Source organism: Aythya ferina (assembly GCF_964211825.1).
Source record: "Aythya ferina genome assembly, chromosome: 9".
Taxonomy (NCBI): domain Eukaryota; kingdom Metazoa; phylum Chordata; class Aves; order Anseriformes; family Anatidae; genus Aythya; species Aythya ferina.
In genome coordinates, this window is record NC_140305.1 from 5474840 (window position 1) to 5491705 (window position 16866).

Sequence of the window (16866 nt, forward strand, 5' to 3'; positions counted from 1 at the left end):
ATACTAACTCAGCACTTGCTAGTAGCCAAAAAGGAACTAAAATATTCCAAATAAACCTTAGGAATTACTAGAAAAGGAACAAAAAACAAAGCAGAATGCTGCTATGCACTGTAAATCTATGGTATGCCTGTATCTGGAGTGTTGTGCTCAAAATTTTGTTCCCCATCACAAAAAGATACTAAGAGGAGTGATGTGGCTGACTTTGCTCTGTATAAGAAACAACTACATTAATTGGGATGTCTGGAAAGGAGATAATGGGGAGGAGAAGGGGCACTTGTATGTACAAAGCAGAAAGCACTTTTTTCCTGGGAATCCTGAAATATCTGAAGACTTAGATTTAAGTCCTTATTATACAGAAGCTCTTCTGCATGGCAGTTCTGAATGGTCTGTAGTTTTGTTCTTGACACCTGGTATTAATCCTTACTGTGAAGTTGTTTGGGCCCTATATCATTACTTTCTTTACAGGTCTGCCTGGCCTGCCAGGACTAAGTGGGGCACCAGGACCTCAAGGTTTTCATGGTGATCCTGGTTTGCCAGGAACAGGTGAACCACTTCCAGGAAGACCTGGATATCCTGGACCACCAGGACTACCGGGACAGCCAGGAAGGCAAGGGTTACCTGGACTACCTAGTATGTGCAACAGCAATTTATTCCATGAAAATATCATTCTACATATTAAGGTTAGGGTTAAGGTTAGGTTAGCAAACCCATTGCTTTTGTTGGTTCTACAAACAAAGTGAGAATTGCCTTTTGACAGATATATCAAATTTTATATGTGATATAGAAAACATGTGTTTCCCATTCACTGTCAATCACCAAGATACCAAGATTTTCATTTTTTTTCTGGCAAGTTTAAACCCACAAAATAACATATGTGAAAAAAGTCCTTAAATACATATCACCTGAAGTTAAAAACATAGTACACTGGGGAGGAAACCCAAATCAGCATCCTTTATAAAAGAAACGAGCTGTAAAATTCTGCAGCAGAAAAATGAAGAAATAGTAGCAATGAAAAAACACTTGTGTCAACATTAACTCTAGCCAGACTGACTCTTGTAGTATGATCTGTAAGCAACAACATGTAAAGCATTTCTTAAGATCTCTAGATTTTTTCACACGAGAATAACAAGGTAAGAGAGAGGAGAACGCATGACCTAAGCTTTGGAAAAAGTCAACTTGATTTATAGTAGCTGTACAATTTGTTTTTTCAAAGGTGTAATTTGTACTGACAGAGGGATCCCTGGGGAACCTGGAGCAAAAGGTCAGATAGGCCTTCCAGGAAGAAAAGGTGAAAAAGGAGAAAAAGGTAGGTATGTATGCCTGGCTAGCAATAATTTGAATATGTGACCTTTGTCAGATCAGCACCTCAGGCCTATATTTGCAAGCAGAAGTTTATGGTAGCTTGTAGGATCAGGACCATCAAAATGTATAGTTACATGTCTGTTCACATTGCAGCAGCTTCTAAATCAGCAGTCATATCATACAACACTTACTCAGCACTGTGAAAAAGTACGGATACGTTTCACTCCTTTGAAGGCCATAATGAGATAAAATAGTTTGTGCACTACACATACAGAAAAGAAAAAGGGAAGTATTTTTTATGTATTGTGCAACTGTTTCAATGTAATTTTAATACATTTACATAGGAAACCAAGGCCTCTGCTCATGTAGTGCTGGTCCTCCTGGTCCCCGTGGTATACAAGGACCTCCGGGTACTCAAGGAAAGAAAGGACAAATGGGTTACCCTGGAAGACACGGAGAAAAGGGTGATCCAGGCTTATCCGGTGCAATGGGATCACCAGGGCTCCCTGTGAGTAGTTCGTATGAGCTTCAGTAAATAAGTAACATCAACTGGTCATGCACTGAGGAGGCGTTTAAGATGAGTGGTGGAGGAACTGACTTGGAAAATCATGTAAAAGTTTTATCTACTTTTGCTTATTACAGTCTTGTGGGAGGATGCACTTACTAGCTTTTGTCAGATTGTGGCAGTGGGAAGAGTTTTATGCTGGGGGACAGAATCCTGTGCTGTGTAGATGGGGTCGTCAGGAGGTTTAGGAAAGATTGTGTTTGTTAATCCTGTTTTGTTTTTGACTTGTTTTTACTTTTATTTTCAAATACCTATTTTTTTCTTGAAAACAATGCACAAATTCCTCCACAGGAGATGATTTTTCAGTGAGTTCAAATGAAAGTGTTTCCAACAAAATGTTATCGAGACAAAGAATTGCATGGTGTCTTCCAATCGAGATGTATTTTAAGTCAACAACTATGTCTCTCTGTTATGCGTGTGTACAAACCTTAGATTTTATTCTGGCATTTCAAGTCATTTTCTTTATTCTTTTTTTTTCTCTCTTTTTCTTTTTCCTTTTTTTTTTTTTTTTTTTTAATCAATTTAATTGAAATGCTTAATTTATTTGATGAGGTGGTCTGAACAAAATACAGTCTTCACTCCCAAAGAGCCTAAAAGGCAGTGCTACAGTTTTAGTTTTGTTTATCCTTTTACTGTTCTGTATTACTTTATAATCTCCCAGTTTTAGTCACTACTCAGTCAAAGTTTGTTCTTCATATGGATCAGCTGCTATAGGCAATGCCTTTATAACACATGTATTAGCAATAAAGCTGGAAGTGGAATCAAGATTTTGCCCTTCATTTAATAATCCTTAGAAGGAAAACTTACCATGAATACAAAGACTTTTAATTTGCTTGAATAGCTTCCTAGCAATATAATAATTTCATTTCAAGTTCCTCAAGAAAAGAAACTGAAGTAACTTTTAGGTGGTAAAGATTTTGTGTACTAAATCATTTGACATCAGTATATAATGTTCATTTTTCCATTCTAGTGTTAACAAATCTGACATGCAGTTTTTCATGAAAAAACATACGTTTTTAAAAATGTCCATCTAAGATGCTGCATAGCAAAGTGATGCCAAGTAGAGATTTTTTTTTAATAGTTCCTTGTGTGCATGAGATCACTTTCTTCGAAAATATATTTGGATATGCTTAGCTTTATAGCAACTGCTTTTTTTTGGGGGGGGTTGGTGGGAGGGCAAGGGGGAGGGAGTTGTTTGGGTTTTTTAGATGGCAGAACTCTTTTTCATACGTTTAGAGGAATGGCTAAATAATAACCCATTTTTACAACCTTAGTGGCCTTTTACTTGTGTGAACTAAACAAGGTAAAATGTATTTACCCACATATCCTGTTGCACAATCGGACTCTCACAGCAAGGTGATACGCAATCCAGACTGTTTGGAGAGCTGAGGGCACAAATCAGCATAAGAGTGAAGAAAAGCATTTTTTCCGTTCTCTAAACCTGGCAAGTAATAGACTATTCTGACAACACCAAGTACTAAACTAGATGCAGATGATATTTTATACTGGCAGTGTTGTGGGCTTTCACTTAGCAAAAAAGCAGCACTTAACCAACTGCCATGTTCAGTAGCAGGAGGGCAGCCTCATCCAGCAGTCACAACACTCCAGAGAGATTTCCTTCTTCTGTAGCCTTGGTGAATCATGGGTCAAAATCTGCAGTGGGAAGTTTATGAATTGTTAATTGTTTGCATCTTAATATTCTTGCATTTTCAGTCACAGCTGAATGAGGCCATGGACCCAATTCTTCCAGCATTACTTGGTTTCACACAGTTGCATCTGTTGCATTTGGTGGCAGTCAGACTGAAAATGTCAGGTGCCATTCCCACAACTCTTTATAGATATCAAAAGAGATAAAACAGTGAGTTTTTTGCTTTGTTGGCTTGTTACCTTAATTAGTCTGGTTTGGGAAACAATGCAAGAGCAAGAGACAACTAATTTTCCCCTCAATTAATTCCCGTACTGCTTCTTTTCTGGAGATTAAATGACTTTTTTTTTTTTTTTTTTTTTTTTTTTTGGTGGTGCTGGTGTTGTCAATGGTAAGGGGACACCTGGTTCTGCTGGACAACATGGTGAAAAAGGAGAAAAGGGTGACCTAGGAAGAGTTAGAATAAAAGGTAAATACATTTTTTATCCTTTATCCTTTTTGTTTCCTACACAGTGCCTTATATAGTGTGAGACAGACACATTCATCTGCTCTTTAAGTCATTAATTTAGCAAGTTACTGAAACCTAGAGGTCACATATAACCAAGACTGCTTGCTTGATACGATCTCTCATTTTCTTTTTGCTCAACACAAGGTCAACACAATTTTTTGTGCTTTTTACTTAATAGTTGAGCCATAAACTAGTTGTAACAGATTGATATTAATGCTAACAAATGACTTTGTATCATTCGACGGATAATCAGGGTTTTACAGAGGTCTGTGTAGCAAAGACTAAGCAGAATACAATCACTGTGAAAGTATGAAGAAATATTATCATATAAAAAGGCACCTCCTGAAGTGTCATATGTCAGTATCCCAGCTGTTATTTCCACTTAAACAACCAAAATTCTTGGGAAAAACTCACAATCTCAGTGGCCGTTTGAATTCCTACTCCTCTTTCTGAAAAATTGTTTTTGAGCAGGCATTGAAAAGAAACAATAGGCCACCAGTTGCACAACTGAAATTCTTGTAACTAAATAGATCAAAAACTCTCCACAGTTATGGTTATAATTTGCAAAACCAAAAGAGAAAGAGCACAACAAATTACAGTAATCTGATGGGAAAGCTAAGTTACAAATGCTACATTAATTATTGAAACAAAAAAGAAGTCTTATTGTTTGTGAAAAGTTAGTTTAGCTTTGGATGCCTGTGTTTATTTACAGGCATTGGAGAAGGGCAAAACATTTGCTGTTTATTTATAAAGAATTTCTTGACACAGCAAAATGAATTTTTGGGTTAGAATAGTACTATTGTCCTTTATGCAAAAATTACATTTTAATAAATATCAGTCCAAGAGAAATCTGGAGGGAAAAGAAAGAAAAAAATAAAACAATTAAAACCTTTTGGGAATATTTGTGCATACTGATTTCACTGAAATTAAGGATCAAACTCTGACTGATTTCAATAGCACAATGTTTTCACTCTGTATATAGCACGAACAGAAGCCACATTCTTCCAATGCCTGTAAACACATCTTTTACAGAGACCAAGTTGTTCCATGAGGTGTCCAACTACGTACTGCCTTCCTAAGCCTAAATTACCTCATTTAGGAAACCAGAATTCAAGAACTGAAAATTGCCATACAGATCCAGATATGATGAATGATTACCCTGTGTTTATTTAAGCAGAAAATAAATAAGAAAACATGCTGTAAATATTATACCTTTTCAACTGTTTTAAGGAATAAAAGGTGAAAGAGGTCCTACTGGCATTCCAGGATTTCCAGGCCAAAGAGGTAATGATGGCAGAGATGGGGATTTAGGATTGCCTGGGGAGAAAGGAGCTGAGGTACGTTTGACTTTCTCAAGATTTTTATTTTTTTTTTATATCAGTTAATATAGCGTCTTAAGAAAGGCTAGCTCTTAATGAAAACTGTCATCATATTCCAAATTTGTAGCAGATTAATCAGTTTCAACATTTTCTGTTAGCCTAGATCAAAAATCATAGTATCCATTGAAAAAAAAAGATTTTCTTGGAAATACTACTATTTATTTTGTTATTTCTAGACATAACTTCTGCATATACTGTGTCAATATTATGGGATCAGGAAGAAACAAAATCTGCCCTCTGTTCCTATTGCCTTTGAATATTTAAAACTAATAACGTCACCCATATAGTTACATGAAGACCAGAGTTTCTCCAGTTAATTTTCTAATGTGGCTTTTGACAATCAAAGAGAGGAAAGGAATCAGGTCATGCTATTTCTTATTAACAGTTTATTACTTTTAGGGTGATTCTGGAATACCAGTGCCAGGTGATAAAGGAATCCCTGGAGTCCCAGGACTCCCTGGAGTAAAAGGACCAATAGGATTGCCAGGTTTGGGGATTCCTGGCCCTCCTGGAGTCAGAGGTAGCCCTGGAGACTTTGGTGATACTGGTAGCGTTGGGCCGCCTGGTCTAAAGGGTCAGAAAGGTAATTTTGAATATTTACTTTAAAAGCCAAGCAATGAAAAAGCATGTTTGATAGCATCCATTACAGCTTCATATGTATTCTATACAGTGTTATTCATTTGTAGTAAAAATCAATTTTGGCAAGCTCAGTGGTCCCATGAAGCATGGCTACTGAAAGGTACAAAACTGTCAGCATTTAGCAGTGCACACTGGTGACTATATGAATCTCAAGGGGCCTTGAACCTACATTGTGTTACTTGCACACTACCAGAGGAATTAATTGCTGGAGTGAAGACTACTCCTGTGTATAAGGATTTGCAGGGCAATGCTTTTTTGCTGAAGGAGCAGGAAAAGGCAACTAATACTTAAGGCATGGTCTTTTTGTTTGTTTGTTTACAAAAATTCCCTACCAAAGAAAGATATTTTCACTGATAGTCAATACGTATAAATCAGAAACGTACATAGAACTGAGATGAAAATACCATTTCTTTTTTTTTTTTAAACAGACTCTATTGTAAAGACAAATTTCTGCCAACACAGACACAAAAAATCTTTGTCTTTATAGAATGCAACTGTATTACATCAACTTGAGTCATTACCAAAATTCTGTACAAAATAAGTGGCAAGAGAAACACATTTTAAGATTCTCATCAAACCTTAAATAATGTGGAAATAACTATAGACGTAAACAGACCTTTCTCTACGTATCTGGCTGGTTATTTTCACAGAAATATTATAGTAAATGTTCAGACTATTTATTCTAAAATCAGATAGACCTATTTCTTTGTCCCTCTTGCTTCAGGTGAGACTGTCTGTATTGTATCACCATCCCCTGGAAACCCAGGTCCCCCAGGTTTTAAAGGTGTTCAAGGTATGTTTACAAATGAGGGAATTTTTGTTTTTAATCAAAACAGAGTTTTAATTGCTAATTAAAAAAAGAAGCTATACTAAAAAGGTACACTAAGCATTCTGTTTTTTCAACAGATAGATGTCTCAAAATGTAAAACAGCAAATGCACAGGAATTTAATAATCTTTTACAACCAAGAGCTAGACAGCTGCAATTTGCGTGATCAAAATGTGTGCAGATTGCCTCCATAGAAATGGCTACATGATGGTATGATAAGGAGGAAAAAAGGGCGTGCCTGGCAAAAGATATGGCAAGTCTGTAATTTCTAAGATAATATTGTACATGGCAAATTGCAAGTGAGCCCTAAAATCTCAATACTTACTACTTCCCTTGTTCAACTTAACTTAAATTCAAAGAACTCATTCAGAAACTGTCCAGATATTGCTTTGATCACCTCTGAAACATGTGAAATACCACAGAAAATCATGATCAGAACAAATGGATTTTCAAGTTGTCCCTTCAATGTGGTATTACACAGCTCCTCGATATCAGTATTGTGAGTGGTAGCTAAATTCCATACAGACATGAGAGAACAGAGATTAGTGTATTGAGTTCAACTGCATGATTCCAGAAGCAGATAGCACAGAAGAATGTGATTTGACAACTGTAATTTTATCAAATTACTAGGTTACTAATTTTGCAAATTTGTAAATTTACAAATTACTAGGTTACTAATATTTGACAAATTGCCAGTAATTTGTCAATAACTAGGTTGCTATCCTCTAACATTAAAATGTTACAGATGTTTTTTTCCTAATTTACTCTGGTGATTTGCAGTCTGCTGTTTATGGATTAGGGTACAACTCCATTTAGAAAAAACAGCAGCCATAGATTTGGTTGTGACTTGGGTGTTGGATCTTGTCTAAAATGATAGAAGTGTATGAGTTTACTTGTCTTCAGAGTACATGAATCTGCAGGGAATAAAGATGAAATGTTGTTTCCTTAGGTCACAAATTTTAGAGCTCTATTGGGTTTTGACTTCTTTTCTTTCTGTTTGCAGGACCAAAGGGTTTAAAAGGACTGCCTGGTCGTCCTGGACCAAATGGCTTTGATGGGCAAAAAGGCCAGCGAGGCAGACCAGGAGCTGGAATCCCTGGGCCAGAAGGTGAATTTGCTTTTCTCAGTCCAGGGGATATGCTGGTCAAGCTGTAATGCATATATACAGGGTAAAGTAGCTACTGTGGTGGAATAGAATTATATTTCAACCAAACCTAATAGAAGAGCAATCTTTACCAGCGTCTGTCCTTTCTTCTAGCAGGTACTGCAGTGACCTGAAGTTCATTGTATAGGGAGGAAATAAATTTGGTGTTATAAATTTTCACAGAAAACTGAGAGTAACTAGTATAATTTTAATAAAGGAATTGAACAAAAATGACAACACACAAGATAGATGCTGCCCTAGAAAAAATCACAGTCACTTCCCACAGGAATAATTATCTTCTTCTTTCTTCACGTATTATTAGCTGTAAATGAAAAGTCTGAAATTTTCTGTATAATATTTTTCTTTGCTAACTGATAATGTAATTCTAGTTAAATTTGCATTTTAATATTCCACAGTTTTTGAAAAAAAAACAAAACAACTTTTGATATCATACCAACAGGCTTCCGAGGCAAAGCTGGTGATCCTGGTGAGGAAGGTGAAAGAGGATCCACCATTAATGGTAAAAATGGTGCTCCAGGTCCACCTGGCACAGATGGTCAGAAAGGTGTTCCAGGTGATACTACATATGGTCCTCCAGGAATCCCAGGCAACAGGGGACTGCCAGGACCACCTGGTGCACAAGGAGCAAGGGGTGATCCAGGCATTCCTGGGCTTCAAGGTACAAAAAATTTTATGAAGCACTTCTACATAGTCAAAGGAGAAAGTCTGAGTGAGGTTACTGGTGATAACATTTAAACCTACTCTTGTCTGCATCCTGTCTGCATAATGGTGACTATGTAGGGTATTGGATATTTTTACATTCACATTGTCACAGTTAAGGTTGATCAGCCACTGAGGAGATCTGAACTGCAGGAGGAGGAAGATGCCTTTCCCCAGTCTGTGCAGTAACAGTGTAGCTTCCTATTATTACTGCTGTTACTTTCTGCTTACAGGCCATCTGTGCTTAGGGTCTCTTACTTTGGTCTACAGACACAAAGATGGTCCCTTCCTCAAATTGCTTACTCAAATCTAGAAAGACAGGCTAAAGGTGGGAGAACATGCAGGGAAAGAGAGGTGAAATTCTTTGCCCAGAATTATGCAATATAATCCTGAACAATATTATATTGTACAATATAAGCCCTCCTCACCTATAGGTTAGAGCTGAATAATTGTTCTTTAAAGAAGGAAGCTCTCCACAACAGCCAATTCTAAATTGCAAAAAAGATCAGTTTTCACAAAGTATGTAAAAGTTGTAGGATAAGTGAGATATTCCAATTACTGAACATATAATTTCAAAATTGGAGTTAGGAATTCTGAATGATAGTGAGAAGTTTAAGGGGAAGATTTTACAATGTTTTTTTTTTTGTTTGTTTGTTTGTTTGTTTCCAGGGCAGCCTGGTACTCCAGGATTTCCAGGTGCTAAAGGTTTTAGAGGCCCAGAAGGCAGTATAGGAGCACCAGGCTGTCCAGGCTTCCCTGGTCCACTGTGTGACATGGGATTACCAGGGCCACCAGGACTCAGAGGTGTCATAGGCCTGCCAGGCCCTCAAGGTACATAGCATCCCTCACAGGTCTAAGCTTTGCATGTCTTTTCTAGCAGATTTAACCATGTGGTTTTTGTGGCTAGTATGACAAATACTTCCATGGGGGTTGCTCATTAGTAGAGGTGTATTTTGTACATTTCCTATAACTTGGGGAATGTATAATATGTTCAACTCAGATTTCTTCCAACTCTCCATCCCTTCCCATAAATACTGATCCTTAACGGACCAAATCATAATGTGTTTACTGTAAAGTAATAAAGAGAAGAGTTAATTAGCTTGTACTCTGTTGTCCTGTGTAACTTAATTGAATTCCTGGCATTGCTGTGATAATTTTATCTTCCTTATTCTTAAGCTGAAATGTTACTTCAGAAGAGTTAGTAGACATGTATATTAAAAGTACTTAGCAATGAAAAGTTGGGATTTTTCACAGGGAACTTCTACTGATACATCTCCGACTAAAGAAATATAAGAAAACAAAATATTCCAAAGGAAAATCTAGACAGAGGCAGGACTTAACATGGTGGCAAAGTTTCCAAGTAATTTTGCTATGTTTGATGATATTTATCACTTTCTACTTTTTAGATACAATTGCTGAATCCTTTTCCAACGTTTATATACATAGAATAAAAACTGTTCTTTTCAGGCTTACCAGGCTTTAAGGGTCAGAAGGGAGATAGGGGCCTAGCTGGGCCACCTGGAATCAAAGGTCTCAAGGGCTCTCCTGGCTCACGGGGCCCCCCAGGTCCTCCAGGCTCCCGAGGACTTCCAGGACTTCCAGGTAATAACGGACCACCTGGCTTCCCAGGACAAACAGGTATGTTAAACATCCCGCAAAACATCTCGTCTGTAGCATCTCTTGTACAGGGAGCTATTTTTAGTTTTTAAAGCTAGGAAATACTTTGCACTCTCCTCCCTTTCCAGCTTCTAGAATAAGATCCTGCAGCAAGGCAGAATCAGGAACAATAGAATCCTTTGTTCTTTCTCTTATAATAAAAGCAAAGGGATGGAAAGAGGTTGATACACCTTGATGCATGCTGGTGCACTGGTTGTTTTACAACACTGACACTTTTCAGTGTATTATTTACTAACTATTTGTAATAGTTTGTTGTTATAAGAGCAAGATACTTTTTATAACCTGCAGGCTATTTCCTTTACTGATGCAGTCTGTAATTGTATTCTGTATCTAGAATGTATGCTGATGAGTAAGTGAAGAAATGGATTCACATTATGTCTAGTACTTCTGAAAATGTGAGAAATTGTGCCACAAAACTTAAAAAAGCACTTAGATATGAAAATAACATTGGAAGTGGGCATTTACATTCATTTTAGATCATATGTCCTTTACCATTCACAGGAAAATGGCTGGTCCAAAAGTTGAGGTGCACTAAGGCTGGAGTAACCTAGTTAGCTGGGTGTAGATTACAGGGTTTGCTTAGATTTAAACTAAGGCTAAATGTTACTGAAAATTAAAAGAAAAGGAAAAAACATAAAACTTCCAACCTGCAGCATCAATTATCTTGAGAGTTAGCTGCTTTAGTAATAAGAATAGCGTTAATTTATGGGGGAGAGGGGGTGGTACAGGAGGAGGAGATGTTTGCTTCAAGGCAATCTAGATTTCAAGACAAGTTTGACCTTGGCATGAAGCCATGCTTCAAGTATTGGCTCTCTAGCTATGATGATTTCCTTACGAGTCCTTGTAAGCCTCCTACCTTTTGCTTTATACTCTTCTTTAGAATTTGACAGCAACAGCATAGCAGACTGAGTGTGTCAATAAAGCATTTAATATTATCAGGAAGCAAAGGGATACAAGGACCCCAAGGATTCCTAGGACTCCCAGGAACACAAGGCCCAATGGGAATCTCTGGTGTTAAAGGTGAAGAAGGAAAAATGGGTCCATCTGGGCCTAGTGGAGAATGTGGGGATATTGGAATGAAAGGTTTGTAAAAATCTGCTTCACTCTGTACTTTTATTTATTTCTATGATTAGTTTTGTTAAGACTATGTTTGGTATAGATTTACATTTTCTGCTTGGTATAAACGTATATTCACTTGTTTTCAGAGATACTAAATCCAGCTCTTGTCCTTTATGAATGCATAACGAAAACGAAAGAAAAATTAATGGCATAGAGATCAGTGGATACATTTACCACTGTAAATCAAAACACACATAAGAATCACTCATTCAAACAAACCCTGAATTTTGTCCTGTACATATGAGAAACCAGATTTTTAAAGTTTTCTGTCATATTGTCTGTGTTCAATCTATCTAAAACATACAAGAAGTCATATTTATGAACATTAGTATGGAAAAGAGAATAACCATTTCCAAGGTGTATTCAGTCACGGACAATACAGTGTAGACTGGAAAGTAAAATTGCTAACTTCCTTATTCCAGACAAACAGGAAGTAATTCTGATTTAATATCAGCTGAGTTACTCCTGAATTAACTAAAAAGCAAGCAAAAGAAAATGAATTTTGCTAGCAGTGAGTCTTCTCAAACAACTGGTATCTGTATTAGTATTTCAAGGCTTCCTCTGGTAGAGAAGTCCTCAGTAAAAATTAATTTTCAGGATGTGTCATTTATAAGGATTTACTTACATTCCATATGTTTGGTTCAAAGGTGAAAGAGGACGTCCAGGAGACAGTGGCTCCATTAACATTCGGCTTGAGAAAGGACAAAAGGGAGAGCCAGGCTTTCCTGGTGAGAATGGATTTAGAGGTGAAAGAGGTACGTTCATAAAATAAAGCTGTGCACACACACATTCATCTGATTTCATAATAAATGGTGTGTTTGCATTGATAGCTGCAGTAATATCCAGCTACCTTATTGTGTTTATAGATTCTTAAGGTAGCAAACTAGTTTCTTTGAGCAATTACTAAGGCAATACATGAAGTGTGAAAGCATAGCCATATTCAAGATAAGGGTCAAATAATTGTTTGACCATATTGGTCATTATCTTGTTCTGCAATTAACTTCAGGTGAAAAAGGCAATATAGGTTTCAGAGGTGCCCCAGGATTTCCAGGGAAGAATGGTGTCCCAGGACTGCCAGGTGACCATGGTGACACTGGACTGATGGGGTTTCCAGGATTACGGGGTTTCCCAGGACCAAAGGGCTTCAAAGGAATGACAGGATTCCAAGGACAACCAGGTGACCAGGTAAATTGAAAGTAACAGTGCCACAGAAATTACAGTTACATCTTTACCAACTCCAAGAAATACGATGGATGCCTGTATTGTACTTACCCAATAGATGCTCCTCCTGAGAGGAGACTGTCGATGCTTCAATTACATTTTGGCAGAAGCTATAGTCAGGGTCAACAAAGGGCCTCTCTCCCAGCAGCATGTTGTGATTTTGTTATGCTGCCACTTGGTGGAAGTTCAGGCTATACTTCACTAATTAGAACAGCACAAGACTGAAGTTAATATGGCTTCTTCTTCATATCATGCTATGAGGAGCTGCCAAACCAACAGACAAGGGAAAAAAAAAAAAAGACCTGTGCCCATACAGACAGCTTGCACCAAACAGAAACCAGAGAAGCCATATAGCTCCAGAATGAATATACAAAAACACATGTCCCATGTGGGTATGAGGTTACATTCTTCACTAGCTTCTGCATTAGGTAGATAGGCAATGAGATTACATGAAACAAATCACAGTTCATTTTTGGTGCAGGGACATATCTTTGCTTAGCTTGTTCTGTGTTATATTTCTTTGAAGAAAGAATCTTCTTTGCTGATCATAGGTCATTATTTAAAAGAAAAATAGAGAAATCTTTACATTTTTACTGTAATGTCACAACATATTTCTCATTAATATTTATAGTAAAATTGGGGGTAAAACTCAGTAATATTTGGTATGCTGTTGTGGTACCTTTTAATTCAAATAACTCAAGCCATCTGTGAGGAATTCAAGATGTTCAAGCCAAGTGTTAGCATAAACACATTCAAAATTATTAGCAATTCTAATCTAGAGTTTCTTGGAAGTATTAATGGTCAGTGTTTGATGCAGCAAAGACAAAATGCTTTTCTGTTGAGCTAAAGATACAGTTTTGCTTTTTGTATTGATTTCTGGTCTGTTTACTAGCATATGAGAACCAAATGTTCTTACAGATCATTCCTATTATATATGTATTGATTTATGATATTCATATTTTTGCTGTTTATCAGGGTGATGTCGGCTTACCAGGAATGCCTGGAAACCCAGGATTGACTGGCCCAAAAGGATCTAAAGGTTCATATAAACATGCTTTTGTAAAGAGCCATAGTGTTATGTTATATATGCTTTCATATATGGAGAGTACTCACTAGACATTAGAAAACAGGACAGAAGTGAACATAATTCAAACATGAATAGCATTACAAACAAGTCTGACATGAAGGCAAAATTTGCATTTTAATACATTTATAACAAAATTTTTATTAATTTAGAAGATAAAACTATCAGATTTCATGGAGTTTCAAAACTCCAAAAACAAACAAACAAACAAACAAGTACAAACTTACATATCTGTAAAACCAGTTAAACAAAATGAGAGAAAATACAATTATTTATGGTATTATGCAGATAGGTAGTTTTTAAAATAGTACAGCAGGATTTATTGTTGCTTTTACATCACTTATTTTCCAACAATTTAGGCTATGATTGTTAATTCCTGTAACATCTGAAAGTAACAAAAATCAGGCAAAGGTTGTACCCGTGTAAGCAAAGTTATTCTGCTTACAAGGTGAAGTTTTGTATCTGTATTTTTTGTGTAGGTAGAGATTACTCTGACAAATTTATAATACTTAGATTTTTTTTAATATTTCAACAAAATACAAAATGGTGCTTTTTCTCAGCTACAGTTTCCATTTCTTCAAATATTCAACACCTTCTCAGCCAGGGAATATATTCCCCACCCCCCACCCCCCCCCAAAAAAAAAAAAAAAAAAAGCAAAGAACAAAGGTCTGTACAGATAATATAAGACAAAATCACTTGCAATTATCGACTCTCTGATAAAAAGGACTTTCAGGGCAAACAGAAGTTTCTGTGCTGGCTTAAAGTCCCCAGCTAGTCCCTAAAAGGTCTTTACTGAGTAAATGGACTCATGCTGTACTGATTGTGCAAATTCTAACAAACCTATGTAAGGAGCTCTTTGTGTTTAATAAAGTATCATAGGGAATTTATGCAATATCTTTCATATTCAGTATATGCTGTCAGTATTGGAAAATTTTCCTCCCCCTTTTTTTCTCCTTAGTGGGAAATTTACATGAATATTGACTGGAATCATATTAAATACGAGCTGAGTTAGTACTTCATGATAGGATGAGCTGTCTGCTAATTTCCATGTGCCAAAGTATTTTTGTGTTCTCTCATTCCCTTTTATAGTTGTTATATCTATGACTAAATTATCAGATATTAAAAAACTGTCCAGCTTTGTATTCATGGATGAAAATAATACTTGTATCAAATGAAAGTCACTGTACCTTAACAGGCAAGAGAGGTGACCCAACTCTTCTGCTTGGTATACGTGGTCAAAAAGGGCCTCCTGGAGACCCAGGATTAACAGGTAATTCCGTCTGATTAAAGAAAAAAATGGACCTAAGGAATTTTCTGTAAGCTTTGTTAGTGGAGAGGGAGCTCTATTTTCTGTAGGCATTGAGTTGTATTTTGCACAGTTAGAAGCCCTGGGATTGGAGTGGCATCACAGTGTGCAATATGGCTAGCACAAACGTAAGAGATAGAGACTGGTATTGTCTAGTACAGCACTGGAGAACACCCCAAGACCTCCCAGAATACCTGTCTTGTCTATCTCTTGCTAGCCATTTCTGCTCTTTCAGATATCATCAGAGATATCACTGTAATTCATTGCTAATAAATAGATGCAAGGGCCTGCAGTATTTGAAAACAAAACAAAACAAAAACAAAAACAAACACTTACAGAAAAATCTTACTGAACTTTTATATTTTATATATATTTTTAAAGGATTCTGTGGGTTACCTGGAGAGAAGGGTTCAGCAGGTATCCAAGGACAACCTGGAAGACTAGGATCCAAGGGCGAGTCTGGATACCCAGGAATACCTGGATTTCCAGGTAACGTCAAAGTTTTAAAATTAGTGTGATCTAATAGCTCAAAAGGGAAGCATCAGGAAAACACAGCTGAGGAGGCACCTCTGTTGAGAAGGCTATAGAAAGGAGAGGTTGTATAAGGCTTGTACTGAAAGCTATTTCAGTATTTGTAGACAGTGGCAGTAAAGCTAGCTCAGAGTTTGACAGCAGATACATCAGTTCTTCAGGCAGTCCCATATGCTTCCAGGTACCTCTGAATAATATAGTGTGCTAAATTGTGTAGGGAAAAAAAAATAAATAAATAACTGTTCAATAGATGTGCATAGTCAAGGATTTTTTTTCCTCCATTCTCAGGAGCTCCAGGTCCTCCAGGATTGCCAGGAGAACCTGGAGAAAAAGGGAAACAAGGACTTTCGGGACCTCCAGGATTGCAAGGATTAGCTGGATTGCAGGGCAGGAAAGGTAAACAGCATACGGTGTAGTACTACTGGTAATGTGACATCACCATATATTAATACCATATAAAAAATAACAAATGCTACCTCACAAAATTGGACTATGATCCAAAATGAGTCAAGAAGAAGAAAGAAACAGATTCTGGCTCTCCTAATGTAACTGATAGCAGAAGTTAAGGAAAGGAGAAGGAGTTTGCATTAATTCAGATGTTTCACTTTAACTTCAATTACACTGTGTTCTACCTTTTCACCATGGAGTGCCACTGTTCCTCTACAAAAACAACAGAATGCTGTGGACAGTTTCATCCACAACAAACTGTGATCATAAGATAACTTGTTTTGTTTTGATTTTCTATAAATAAATAAATAAATAAATATATGGTGGATTTTATGTAGGAATATTTCACCAAAATCCTAAATTATAGTTTTCATAACAATTGTTACATTTGGATTGAACAGCAGCTCATCTGTATAGTTGTTGGAAGCCAGTATGTCATTCTGATTATAGTAAAAGTTAATATTGAAATCATAAGTTACAATAATGTTTTATAAAGAAAGATAATCAACTACGAAATTTGTATGCCCTCTCTGCAATAATGAGCTTCATAACCAGATCCTGGGCAAAGAAGAATATTAATGATGGATATACAGATACCATAGTAAAGTAATAAATGTGACCATGAAAAATGGCTAGGGAGGACAACAGATTCACTTCAAATTCAGACTAAGGATAAATTGAGAAGGTTTCTTAAAAAATACTGAAAATTCAAATGAAAAATGGAAGTTTCAGATTACTTGCAGAAAGTAAA

The 16866-nt window shown here is 36.7% G+C and overlaps 1 protein-coding gene across 3 annotated transcripts in view; it reads left to right on the top strand.

Annotated features, from left to right (window-relative positions):
• The window catches only part of COL4A4 (collagen type IV alpha 4 chain), a 70504-nt gene that overhangs the window by 34290 nt on the left and 19348 nt on the right, over positions 1-16866 (top strand). For all 3 annotated transcript variants that reach the window (XM_084529291.1, XM_084529293.1, XM_084529292.1), the window contains exons 20-37: positions 466-630; positions 1214-1306; positions 1647-1810; positions 3909-3981; positions 5251-5357; positions 5799-5982; positions 6763-6831; positions 7869-7973; positions 8470-8688; positions 9399-9560; positions 10197-10367; positions 11346-11489; positions 12173-12280; positions 12532-12710; positions 13722-13785; positions 15027-15101; positions 15519-15626; positions 15957-16064. In XM_084529291.1, the coding sequence (XP_084385417.1) occupies positions 466-630; positions 1214-1306; positions 1647-1810; positions 3909-3981; positions 5251-5357; positions 5799-5982; positions 6763-6831; positions 7869-7973; positions 8470-8688; positions 9399-9560; positions 10197-10367; positions 11346-11489; positions 12173-12280; positions 12532-12710; positions 13722-13785; positions 15027-15101; positions 15519-15626; positions 15957-16064 (2298 nt within the window). The remainder of the gene's footprint in view (positions 1-465; positions 631-1213; positions 1307-1646; positions 1811-3908; positions 3982-5250; positions 5358-5798; positions 5983-6762; positions 6832-7868; positions 7974-8469; positions 8689-9398; positions 9561-10196; positions 10368-11345; positions 11490-12172; positions 12281-12531; positions 12711-13721; positions 13786-15026; positions 15102-15518; positions 15627-15956; positions 16065-16866) is intronic.